The following is a 14184-nucleotide window of genomic DNA, read 5'->3' as shown; positions in this document are numbered from 1 at the left end:
ACAATAGTAGGGCAGTGTGTGTGTGTGTGTGTGTGTGTGTATATATATATATATAAATATACAGTACTGTGCAAAAGTTTTAGGCAGGTGTGAAAAAATGCTGTAAAATAAGAATGCTTTCAAAAATAGACATGTTAATAGATTATGTTTATCAATTAACAAAATGCAAAGTGAGTAAAGAGAAGAAAAATCTACATCAAATCAATATTTGGTGTGACCACCCTTTGCCTTCAAAACAGCATCAGTTGCCTCTCTCTCTTCATGTAATCCCAGACAGACTCGATGATATTGAGATCATCACTTCCAAGACACCTTGTTCTTCTTTACGCTTAAGATAGTTCTTAATGACTTTCGCTGTATGGTTGGGGTCGTTGTCATGCAGCAGAATAAATTTGTGGCCAATCAGATGACTCCCTGATGGTATTGCATGATGGATGAGTATCTGCCTGTACTTCTCAGCATTGGGGAGACCATTAATTCTGACCAAATCCCAAACTCCATTTGCAGAAATGCAGCCCCAAACTTGCAAGGAACCTCCACCATGCTTCACTGTTGCCTCCAGACACTCATTCGTGTACCACTGTCCAGCCCTTCGGTGAACAAACTGCCTTCTGCTACAGCCAAATATTTTAAATTTTGACTCATCAGTCCAGAGCACCTGCTGCCATTTCTCTGCACCCCAGTTCCTGTGTTTCCTGTGCATAGTTGAGTCGTTTGGCCTTGTTTCCACGTCGGAGGTATGGCTTTTTGGCCGCAAGTCTTCCATGAAGGCCACTTCTGACCAGACTTCTCAGGACAGTCCTGCCAATTCTGAGCTGATGGCATTGCTGGACATCTTCCGATTGCAAAGGGAAGTAAGCATGATGTGTCTTTCATCTGCTGCAGTAAGTTTCCTTGGCCGACCACTGCGTCTATGGTCCTCAACGTTGTCCATTACTTTGTGCTTCTTCAAAAGAGCTTGGACAGCACATCTGGAAACCCCTGTCTGCTTTGAAATTTCTGCCTGGGAGAGACCTTGCTGATGCAGTATGACTACCTTGTGTCTTGTTACTGTGCTCAGTCTTGCCATGGTGTATGACTTTTGACAGTAAACTATCTTCAGCAACCTCACCTTGTTAGCTGAGTTTGGCTGTTCCTCACCCAGTTTTATTCCTCCTACACAGCGGTTTCTGTTTCAGTTAATGATTGTGTTTCAACCTACGTATTGAATTGATGATCATTAGCACCTGTTTGGTATAATTGTTTAATCATACACCTGACTATATGCCTACAAAATCCCTGACTTTGTGCAAGTGTACCTAGAAGAATTGATGCTGTTTTGAAGGCAAAGGGTGGTGCAACAGAGACAGCCGAAGTGGGCGGCGTCAGAACCAGGAAGGAATGAAATACACAACAGACAGAATGAAATGAAATGATGATGGCGCCTCCTTGCGCCGGTTTATTGTAAATAAAAGGTTTAAACAAACAAACAGAAACAGAACACGGCACTTTACGCCAAAATAAATAGACAAACAAAAACGGACTATACTTAACAAAACACGGTGCACTGACAGACACACTAACAAACACAGTGAGCAGATAAATACACGGATCGTGCTGGTCCCACCAGCACGCAATAGCAATTGATATTTTAACATTCCTACTCTCTCTCCCGTTCTCCACTCACCGAACACCCAACCGCGAGTATGTGAAAACGTGCATCTATATATACTGTTGTGCTGGGATTCAATTACTAATAATTATTCACTTGAATCCCAGCATGTGAATTAATTATGTGCAACCTTGTGCTCCTGTATTAACTACTTTAAATTTAAGTGGTGATGTACAATCCCATGCCTAAATACAAATACACATTTTAAACACTTGTGTTACAGACCCGTTTATATCCCTGTGTACCAATGACTATACACCAACATTTTAATAAACCACATGCACCATACAGACAGTATACACAGGGGCGGGAACTTTGTCACATATACCACCCCCCTGTGCAAAGCACACATGGCCTCAATGGCCACCTCCCCCCTTAAAAGCCCAAAAGTCCAGCAATGCTGACAGCAGAGTGGCACACTCCTGCCAAGGTAGTCCTGGCAGCGGAAAGGCTGTTTGGGGGGGTGGTCTCCTGACCTCCCCCCTTCTTCGGAGCCGGCAGCTCCCCTGGGTGGGGCTCCGACCAAAGTACTTCCAGCAGCGAAGAAACTGCAATAGGAGCAGGTCTCCTGACCTCCCCCACGACCTCCGTCAGCGAAACTGCTGCTGGGGTTGGTGGTCTCCAGACCTCCTCCCCCTTCTTTGTGGCCGGCAGCTCCCCTTGGTGGGGTTCCGGCCACAGTACTTCCTGCTGTGATGCGGAGCAACAGGCAGCCCCTGGCGATGCAGATTGGCTGGCAACCCCAGGCGATGCGGAGCGGCAGGCAACCCCAGGCGATGCGGAGGCATCCTTGGGCGAAGCATGGCAGGCGTCCTGGGGCGAAGCGAGGTAGGCGTCCTGGGGCGAAGCAAGGCAGGGAGTCAGGACAAACTGGGGTGCGGGTGTTTGCCTTCGTCGTAGCCACTGCGGCCGGGCCATTTTACCCCGTGCTCCCCTCAGCAGACTATATAGTGACTGTTGAGGAATGCCAGCATCAAGTCCTGGTACTCTTTCTTGTACAGGGAGAGGCAGCTCCTGCTCCTCTCCCCCTGATGGTGATGGAGGCAGAGGCAGCTACAACTCCTCTCCTTGTGAGGGTGGGGGAAGTGATACCAGCAGGCATTCACCCTCTGCTGGTGGGGAAAGTGATACCAGCAGGCATTCATCCTCTGCGGGTGGGAAGGGGCCCAGCAGGCATTCACCCTCTGCTGGTGGGGAAAGTGATACCAGCAGGCATTCATCCTCTGCAGGTGGAAAGGGGCCCAGCAGGCATTCACCCTCTGCTGGTGGACGGGGACCCAGCAGGCATTCACCCTCTGCTGGTGGAAAGGGGCCCAGCAGGCATTCACCCTCTGCTGGTGGACGGGGACCCAGCAGGCATTCACCCTCTGCTGGTAGACAGGGACCCAGCAGGCATTCACCCTCTGCTGGTGGACGGGGACCCAGCAGGCATTCACCCTCTGCTGGTGGACGGGGACCCAGCAGGCATTCACCCTCTGCTGGTGGACGGGGACCCAGCAGGCATTCACCCTCAGGGACCCAGCAGGCATTCACCCTCTGCTGGTGGACAGGGACCCAGCAGGCATTCACCCTCTGCTGGTGGACAGGGACCCAGCAGGCATTCACCCTCTGCTGGTGGACAGGGACCCAGCAGGCATTCACCCTCTGCTGGTGGACAGGGACCCAGCAGGCATTCACCCTCTGCTGGTGGACAGGGACCCAGCAGGCATTCACCCTCTGCTGGTGGACAGGGACCCAGCAGGCATTCAGCCTCTGCTGGTGGACAGGGACCCAGCAGGCATTCATCCTCTGCTGGTGGACGGGGACCCAACAGGCATTCACCCTCTGCTGGTGGACAGGGACCCAGCAGGCATTCATCCTCTGCTGGTGGACGGGGACCCAACAGGCATTCATCCTCTGCTGGTGGAGGAGGCAGAGGCAGCTCCTGCTGTTCTGCGCCTGCCGGTGGAGGTGGCGGAGGCATGTAGTCTCCTGGCGACGGAGGTGAGAGCAGCGGGTAGTCTACCCTTGTTACAGGGGACTGGTGGGCTCTCCCTCACTTGCAGGGGACTAGTGCGTCTCTCCCTCACATGCAGGGAACTTGTGCGGCTCTCCCTCACATGCAGGGGACTGGTGCGGCTCTGGAGACAGCAGTGGGACCTCTCCTTCTGGCGCTGGAGACGGCAGCAATGGCTCCTCTCCCTCTGGAGGCAACACCAGCAGGCATTCTTACCCTGCTGGTGGAGACATGGGCGGTGGACACTCTGTGGTCCTCTTCCCCTTTCCCCTTCGCTGCCTCCTCCTCATCTTCCTCTCCTGGGCCAGGTCCTTCTCTCCCTTTTGGTAGGGGCCGCGGAAGGGACAGTTAGAGAACAGATAGTCCTGGTTGCAGAGGAAGCACCGCAGCGATGGCTTGTTAAATCGCCGGGGATGTCTGGCCCTTAGGCAGCACTCCTCCTCCCTGTCCTTCACCTCTTTATTCTCCTTCCATACCATTTTATAATTTTTTTTTGTAATCCAAATTATTATTTTTTTTTTTTAAAACCAAAAACACCTCTCCCGGTCTGACGCTTGGAGGCGGTGTTATCCCCGCAGGACTCCACGTGTCACAGAGACAGCCGAAGTGGGCGGCGTCAGAACCAGAAAGGAATGAAATACACAACAGACAGGATGAAATTAAATGATGATGGCGCCTGCTTGCGCCGGTTTATTGTAAATAAAAGGTTTAAACAAACAAAAAGAAACAGGACATGGCACTTTACGCCAAAATAAATAGACAAACAAAAACGGACTATACTTAACAAAACACGATGCACGGACAGACACACTAACAAACACGGTGAGCAGATAAATACACGTATCGTGCTGGTCCCACCAGCACGCAATAGCAATTGATATTGTAACACTCCTACTCTATCTCCCGTTCTCCACTCACCGAACACCCAACCGCGAGTATGTGAAAACGTGCATCTATATATACTGTTGTGCTGGGATTCAATTACTAATTAATTATTCACTTGAATCCCAGCATGTGAATTAATTATGTGCAACCTCGTGCTCACATATTAACTACTTTAAATACGTGAAGTGATGTACAATCCCATGCCTAAATACAAATATACATTTTAAACACTCGTGTTACAGACCCATTTATATCCCATGTACCAATGACTATACACCAACATTTAACAAACCACACGCAACATAACAGATAATATACACAGGGGCGGGCACTTTGTCACAGGTGGTCACACCAAATATGGATCTGATTTAGATTTTTCTTCTGTTCACTCACTTTGCATTTAGTTAATTGATCAATATAATCTATTAACATGTCTATATTTGAAAGCATTCTTACTTTACAGCATTATTTCACACCTGCCTAAAACTTTTGCACAGTACTCTGTGTGTGTGTGTGTGTGTGTGTGTGTGTGTGTGTGTGTGTGTGTGTGTGTGTGTGTATATATATATATATATATATATATATAAACATACATACATACATACACACACACACACACACACACACACACACACACACACACACACACACACACACACACACACACACACACAGTGGCTCTCAAAAGTATTCACCCCCCTTGGACTTTTCCACAGTTTGTTGTGTTACAACATGGAATCAAAATGGATTTAATTAGGAGTTTTTGCCACTGATCAACACAAAAAAAGTCTATAAAGTCAAAGTGAAAAATAAAATCTACAAATTGTTCTAAATTAATTACAAATATAAAACAGAAAATAATTGATTGCATAAGTATTCGCCCCTTTGCTATGACACACCTCAATAAGCTCTGGTGCAACCAATTGTCTTTAGAAGTCACATAATTCGTTGAATGGAGTCCACCTGTGTACAATTAAGGTGTTTCACATGATTTCAGGTTAAATACACCTGTCTCTGGGAGGTCCCTCAGTTGGTTAGTACATTTCCTAACAAAAACTACATCATGAAGATGAAAGAACATTCAAAGCAAATCCAGAATAAGGTTATTCAAAAGCACCAATCAGGGGTAGGACATAAGAACATTTCCAAGGCACTGAATATAAAAACGGAGAGAATATCGCACAACTATGAATCTGTCTAGAACAGACTGTCCTCAAAAACTGAGTATCTGGACGAGAAGGGCACTAGTCAGGGAGGCCACCAAGAGGCCTATAGCAACTCTAAAGGAGTTACAGTCTTCCATGGCTGCGCTGGGAGACACTGTGCATTTGGCAACAATAGCCCGGGTGCTTCACAAAACTGTCCTTTATGGGAGAGTGGCAAAAAGAAAGCTATTGTTGAAAAAAACTCACATCAAATCTTGAAAGAAAGCATGTGGGAGACTCTGATGCCAAGTGGAAGAAGATTCTATGGTCTGATGAGACCAAAATAGAGCTTTTTGGCCTCAATGCTAAGTGCTATGTTTGGCGCAAGCCTAACACCGCACATCATCTTGAGAACACCATCCTTAAAAACAAAAGGTCAATGTCCTGGAGTGGCCCAGTCAAAGCCCGGACCTCAATCCAAATGAGAATATGTGGAAAAAGTTGAAAATTGCTGTTCACCAAAGGTCCCCATCCAACTTGAAGGAGCTTGAGCAATTTTGCAAAGAAAAATGGGCAAAAATTGTAGTGTCCAGATGTGGAAAGCTGGCAGAGACTTATCCAAATAGACTCATGGCTGTAATTGCTACAAAAGGTGCCTCTACCAAATACTGACTCAAGGGAGTGAATACTTTAAATACCTATGCCCAAATACATACATACGTATTAAATAATAACGAAAAACAAAATATGCACAGGGGTAGGAGGGTACCAAGCCACAGAACCCTTGCACACCACACTGTTTTATTAGCCCATGCAGGATTCTCATACAATATGTTACCAGCATAACACCACCTTCATCTGTAAAATAAAGCTTATCACATTTAATGCATTTATTTCTGTTTGGTTTTATGGGCTTAAGATGTCATTCATAAGTTTATACTGCCTCTACTTCAATAGCAGGAGCCTGTCTGTCCCAGCAGTATACAAATTGCTTTATGGATTGTAAATCTAGACTGCCAACAAGAGCCGCTTTTCTTGCACAAAAGTGTGTTGGAAGGCTAAACTACATTATGGAACGATAAGTAAACATATACTAACGAATTGCCCAAGTATTATTGTGAGACACTGCAGCTTTCATTTTATTTAATCAGTACAAGGTGCAAATAAAAATGTTGTGTTGCACTTGGAAGTGAAGCCTTCAATGAACACCAAAGTGAACGATCGATCATTCACTTTCCGGCCCAACTTTCTTACATATTGTTTCTATCACAGACCACCTGCCTCTGCAGTGTACAATCGCATGACTGATTAAAGGGAAGCAATATATATATAATCTGATATTGAATTGCTACTGTCAAACAGCAGGTTGTAAAGTAATCAGAAGACCACCTATGAATCTAGGCTTGGTGGTCTGCTCCGCCTCTGTGCTCAAGCAATACATCTTAGAATAGAGCGTGTGAAATACAGCATTGAAGTAATTTAGGACAAACAATGCTAGCACATCCCTTACAAACGACAGTGTGCTAATCTGTAGGACAACTGTATTAGGTTACGTGATCTGAAATCTGTCTTAAGGCACAGTGAGTTTTTTTTCCCCTGGAACTGCTGTTTGTCTGTGTGTGTGTGTGTGTGTGTGTGTGCTTGTAAAGGCTTGCATAATTGTGCCACATTTACTTGATTTAATTTTACAAAACCATCAACAGTAAAAACTTATAAAAAAGACATAGCAATTATGGTAATGCTCTCTATTTTTATCATCAGTTATTACCGAGCCAATGAAAATTGAGAGTATATAAGTTTCAAGCGACTAGAGACATTTTTTACTGCACAGACCACCCCCGATGCTATTATGCTTAATACATGATATGTATCTGCACAAGTATATTACAATGTGTAGATCTTAAAAAAAAAAAAAAAAAAAAAAAAGAAGAACTGCATGTGTATATAGATGCATTCACACTAGTATTCTAGTTGACACTAGAAATGTCATGTTGTCTAAATGGAAAACAGAATCCAGCATGAATCCAGACATTTTTTGGAGGTGTTTTCCATCATTAAAACACAAACATTGGCTACAATCTTGTAAATTAATGTACACTCTATATAAAGATTAAGTTAATTATTAATTTAGTTAAAATTTACTAGAGAACGTTATAAGCACTATATTAACTTTCTTTTTTTGGAAGGGGTGTGTAGGGTTGTCTCAACTCATTGTTTGTTAATGGTTGGACTCCAGGGGAGTGAAAACCTTTAAGAAATATTCACAGACCCTCTGGCTACTAACTGTGTGCCTGGATGAGCTTTAGGAGTGGGCCATCAGTGGCACCAGCTCCAGTAGCCTGTGGCTACTTCTACTCTATCTGTCACAGTGGGGGTCACTGTAGAGTTAAACAAGGCTCTGCCCAATAGATCCCAAAATGCCTGTAGGCACCTAACTTGTAGAGTTCTAAAACTCCCACATAATTTTCTTCCTCCTGTAGTGATTATTAGTGAGTGAATAGGCTCAGCATTACTGTGCATGTACTTAGGATTAAGCAATTATGCATGTTCACATGTTAAATTTAAAATCTCAGTTTGATGTAACATAGCAGTTCTGTACTGTTCTAGAAATCTGTACATTTTTAGACATGTTTTAAGTAATTGTCACATATAATATATAATATATATATATATATATATATATATATATATATATATATATATATATATATATATATACACACACACACACACACACACACACACACACACACACACACACACACACACACACATACACACTCACACACATAGTGCTCACCCTTTATAACGGTATAGTGGAGAGCCATAGTAACAAGACTGTGCTAATTGTGTTCTGCCTTACAACAAGTAATATATATGTGTGTGTGTGTTTTACCTGTATGTTTATTTTAAAGAATAAAATGATACTACCAGTAGGAATGTTTAAAAAACAAAGTCCTAGGTGTAAAGGGTTAAAATAAAATCAAAATTTAAGCCATCTAAAGCATTTATGAAAAGGCAGATGTTTTGCTGTTTTATATACTTTCTTCTAATTAAGCTAAACGGTGAAAACTGGCAATTAAATAGAAAAAAAAAATAGTAGAACATCTGTCTCACAGTATAAATCACTGCTGATTTATATCTGATCATATGCTGAAAAAGCCTCACTCTAAAGAAAAGCAACTCAACTTTAGACAAATCACTCACAGCAGTGTTAAAGGCTGAATGTAACTTGAATCAGACCAGGGTGCTCTTAGATAAAACTATCTTTGCTCACATGTTGCTGTATAACATGTAGGTGGATAGATTTCATGTTTAGTTTGGTTTATTTCTCTTTTCAGAAAGGTACAAACTTTCAAAAACAGACAGTAATGTGTCAACCAAAGTCAATCATTGATTAAAAGCAAATATCCTGCCTTGAGGTTCCACGACTAATGGCCTGGTCTTCCTATGGTCAAGTGTTTATGTGTTTGTGTATCTGTGTTAGTACTACATCTCTGGCTCTCAATCTGTCAGTACCATGGACCTCCATAGTCATTGTAACATTATTCACAGACTTGCATTACATTAGGTATCACATGTTTTAATCTGCTTTCCTCCAATATGTACTTTAAAATATTTTTTTAAAAATCTGCAAGGTGGTAATCATGAGATTGATTTCTGCTGTGGTTGACTTGCATATTGAAAGACCAATGCGACCTTCTTCACACAGTATCTTACACACAGAATCAGGAATGTTCTTGTTGTCAAATGAGTTACCAAAGCAGTTCTTGGCTGAATACTGTATTTCACGATTATGGGACTATATCTACTGTGTAGGCAAAAATGAATATTTTACTGTCTGCTTCTTTTTTTCATTAACTCTTTGAAGACCAAAGTAAAATACTTTGATGTGAGATCTCTGAACACTGCCTAACACAATGGTTGGTATTCATGTTTAAATGAAGAGAAAACAAATACCTTAGTGATCCAACTCTAAGCATTAAAAATATCTTCAAAAGGACTTCAAAGGCTTAGCTAGCTCTTTTCCAGGCAATGTCTTAGTTTCACTTGGAATTAGAACTTGAATTGATTAAAAGGTAATGGCAATTGGACTTGGGAATTAATTTTAAAAAATTAATTGGAAATGGAACTAGAACTGAAAATAAAGAATTGACACCAACTGTGTTTCTAATAAGATAGAAAAAAGGATGGTTTGAATGGAAACTTAAAACAACTTTCTATTTTAAAAGCAACAATACACACATTCCTTCATCCCACAATATGGGTGTTTGGAAGGTTGTGCTGTTCTATGATCCCCATCAAATATGTATCCACATAAATTTTAAATTATCCCCTGTGTTCCCCAAATACTGTAATGGTTTGCTGAACCTGCATAATTCATATTTTCTTCTGAATGCTTATTTGAAGCTGTGAAACAAGACTGTTATTTGCCATCAAACTATTGAAAGACATTGCAAGACTGCCATAGTAGTTCCTTAACATAGATTTAGACATCTATGAATGAAAAAACTAAAATGGCTTTTAAACAAATCTGGTATTAAAGCTGGCATTCCTTTAAAAGAGTGTTTTTTTTTTTTTTTTAACAAAGCTGATAGGGAGGGGTGAAAGGGGGGTCTCATAAGGACAACACCTTAGAATGCCACACATAAACACAAATACAATGCTGAGGCATTACTGGGTGGGGTATATCCAATAATTGCCCAAGGCAAGACTGAGCACATGACCTTCTAACCAGGAGGCAAGCTTGCTAACTGCTGAGGCTCACATCCTTATCTTTAATGCAGTGCAAGTTTTAGGCACAGCAATTATACTTACTCAGTAATGAGTAAGAAAAACATCTTTAGCTCTGTAATCTTTCTGATTACAGAGCATTTATTACAACTGAAAAGCACTGCATTTACTTGAAAATAAAAATAATAAAAAAGCGGTTCTTTTTTTAGTTTTTACTGGTACATCAGAAACCCAAATGATGTGGTCACAAACTCCTTATTACAGTGCTACTGTAAACTCAGTGTTTTGTTACAGTACATGGATATTATTCTTGTAATGTGCAGAGAGCCCTGCCATATGCTCCCTATCCCAATGGGCCAGCAGTGCTTGTCCTCACCTACGTAAAAGAGAAGGAACGGAATTGAAAAGCAAAGCTCCAACATCAGGACACCCAGCATGAGGTACACGTACAAGTGTTCCATACTTTTAGATGACAGTATGAGCAGAAAGACTGCATTTCCTGAAAGAAAACAGCAAAGAAAAAAAATAAAATTATATATATATATATATACACACACACACACACACACACACACACACACACGCACGCAGTGCATCTTACACATAAAACAACTTTAGTCTTTAAAAACAAATGTATAACTTTGAACTTACAAATGCAGTTTCAGAGTCCCATACAGTAACTGCACTACAGTTTTAAAGCTGTAGTATAAAAGTGTAGTTAAAGGCTTCACTGTTGGGCATAATAATTTCAATTCTGCTCATGTTTGACTAATCAATTCTTTAACATTAAGAGTCACTTTTTAAAGTGGTGGTGGGGGATACAGTTCAATACAATGAGCTTAACTTCTAAAAAAATGTACTTGTTTTAAAGACCATTGTAATTGATCCCCTGGCAGTCACATATCTAGTCATTACTCTGTAAAGGGTGCCTCCTAGTGGCAAGCACCAGAAATAAACATTTCCCTTCAATACTGGTAAAAGGACAGTCAACCTTATGAGACGCTTTATAAAATGTGTTATAGTGTTCTTTAGTAACTACAATATACACATGTGATTTTATGCAACAACACATTTGTTCATCCATAATTTCAAATTATTGGCTTTTGGCATGCAGAGCTGCTAACCTAAAACACCCTTTAGCACATACACTAATGTAGGTGAGTACAAAATAGTCATAAAACATAAAGGCTGATCGACACAACGACATCACAGGATTCAATGTATTAACCACTGTTCTCTAGTTTTGTTTTTCATAGTCAATAATAATTCTCTTCCTATTTGACAGACAGGCAAACAGAGGTAAGGGTACTGTTCAAATACAATGTATCATGATAAGTCACTATATGTTGTTATATGCTACATTTTCATTTAATATCTTGATTGCTTGTACATCCGATTCCTTGGGATACATTATTATAACGGCAAAGGGTCGAAATTGTGGATAATCAGAGGATGATGGTTCAATATTAGTAACACAAAAATGATAAATAAGGAAGTTCATTATGTCTTTCCTCATGCATTGATTATTTTTGCATTACCCATTCTTATGATTTGAAACAGCTGGCCTTTTTCTTCTTAAACTTCAGCAGTTATACCAAAGATACTTGCAGATACCCTGTACTGTTTCAATTGAAATTTCTCATTAAAAAAGTTAAAAATATTACACTATAATAGCTTGATATCAATGAAAAGAACTGATTCTGTAGAAAAACAGCAGCAGACCCTTTTTCAGGACTAATATTAGCTAACTGAATTGAAGGTTCCCAAAAAGACAACTAGCAAATGGCCAAAAAAGTATCTTATTTTAGCTTTTACCTTAAAAAGAAAAGCATTTTTTTATAACGCAATTATAATGGAATATAATGAATCACATGTTGCCTCAAACTTTTGCACACTACTGTGTGCATATTATATATAATTTAAACGTATTGTTTGTTTATTTTTAGAATGGGGTCCCCCCTCCGCCCCTGTGTCGTATTTGTTTATTATGATTTATTTATATATGTATTTGTATATATGATGGTGAAGCACCGTGTGTTTTGTTGTTTTATTTGTTGCTAAGTGTTCTGGCAGAGGTGAGATTAGTAAACTCGTCCTCTGCCGGAATGATTAAAAACCTTGTGCAGAAGGTGGCCATCTCCCAAATTAAGTGATTAATTTGTTGCTAAACCGGGAGATGGTCACCTGTATAAAAAGCCTGCAGCTCTCCATGTTCAAGGTGGGTGTTCGGAGAAGTGAACGAGAACGGGTAAGAAAATAAAAATAAAAATAAAAATAAAAAAATGAATCTTAAAGGATCCATGAAGGCTACTGCCCAGCCGGACCTTAAGTGTTATCACTGTGTTTGTGATTTGTTTTTGTTCATCTTTTTGTTTTGCTCTGTGAGCAGTGTCTTTGTTTAAATATTTTATTTTTATTTTTGTTCTTTAATAAACAGAGCGCAGCACGTCTTTTTGCAAATGCAGTTACCTGTGTGTTCTTCCTCATTCTGGCCTGACGTCACACACACATGTGTACACATATACAATACACACACTATATTTTTTGGTTAGTGGGCTCATATTTCTTAGTTTATTGGCAATGTAAGAGTTAGTTAAGTAATGTTTTCATAAAAATACGTTCTTTAAATAATTAGGCAAAAATTGATGATTTAATTTAGTAGTTTGCAATGCAAATAAGGTCCAGAATGTTTTAATACAGCACATTTGAGAAGTCACCTCAGTAGTGTCAAATGTTACCTCAGTTGTAATATGGCATCTACTATATATACATTAATTTGTGTTCTGGTAAAGTGATAACATTTTACTAATGGACTACATCTGTACCTCTGTTATTGTTCCCAGGGTATTCTAAAAGTTTAACAGTGTTCACTTGATGGACAAAAGACTACTGTATTTTCCACTGCTGTAAGAGTACAAAGAAAATAGCATTACAACAAATGCTTTTGAAGGTTGTAGTGTGGAGCTGTCAGAAAACATAAATGTAGACTGATCTATATAGTCTAAAGTTGCTTGTGAGAAGAATTAAAATGAACCAATAAGGAGTTTGTACAGGGCTATGTAATTTGTCTAGTAGTTTGTAATAAGCAAAGACTTCTGGCACTGTCTACAATGTTTGTATTACCTGCACTGTGTATGAAGAATGGCAGACATTTGAGGTTTCTTGTGGATCGGTAAAACTGCAGGTAGCCTTTGTTTCTGGTCCAGTTGTGATGGTGCTGAACATAACGTTCAAAAACCGTTGTTAGGAGCCATAGAGCCAGCTTAGCAATGACAATTATAGTTGGAGTCTGAATATATTTCTGGCAATTAAATTGACTCTCCTTAATCGAACAAAAAACAGCAAGAGCAACAGAGAGACCAAAGGCGGATGCCTAAAAAACAAAGAGCAGAAACAGACTGTTAAACACAAAGTTGCAGCTATTGGTGGTTTAAGGTGGTTTGCAAAGCAGTGACTCCACTTGTCAAACGATATACACTCTTCTTGTCTCAACAAGTTTGTAAATGACAAAGCTGACTGAAATAAACATGCAAGCACGACATACAATATTTGTGAGCAACACTTTTTTTCTGATTCTTATTTGATTCCACGGCAAGACATTTGAAAATCCCTGCATTTTGCAATGATTTCATTGTATTTCTTTTCTTTTCATCTAGAATTCCACATTTGATCCACACAGGATATTTTGCAAACTTTACTTGTATCAATTGGTACAGCATTGGTTAAACTATCAATAGACAGGTCAAATGAAGGTTGCAAATATCACAAGTCAA

At 40.6% G+C, this 14184-nt stretch overlaps 1 protein-coding gene across 1 annotated transcript in view; it reads right to left on the bottom strand.

Moving 5' to 3' along the window:
• The window catches only part of LOC121299829 (transmembrane protein 192-like), a 36803-nt gene that overhangs the window by 10683 nt on the left and 11936 nt on the right, over positions 1 to 14184 (bottom strand). The window contains exons 3-4 of the mRNA XM_041227989.1: positions 13535 to 13784; positions 10788 to 10910 (exon numbers count right to left, since the gene is read on the bottom strand). Coding sequence (XP_041083923.1) covers positions 10788 to 10910; positions 13535 to 13784 — 373 coding nt within the window. The remainder of the gene's footprint in view (positions 1 to 10787; positions 10911 to 13534; positions 13785 to 14184) is intronic.

This window comes from Polyodon spathula, chromosome 1 (genome assembly GCF_017654505.1).
Source record: "Polyodon spathula isolate WHYD16114869_AA chromosome 1, ASM1765450v1, whole genome shotgun sequence".
Lineage (NCBI taxonomy): Eukaryota > Metazoa > Chordata > Actinopteri > Acipenseriformes > Polyodontidae > Polyodon > Polyodon spathula.
The sequence above is the reverse complement of the archived record's forward strand: the minus strand, read 5'-3'. Positions and strand labels throughout refer to the sequence as shown.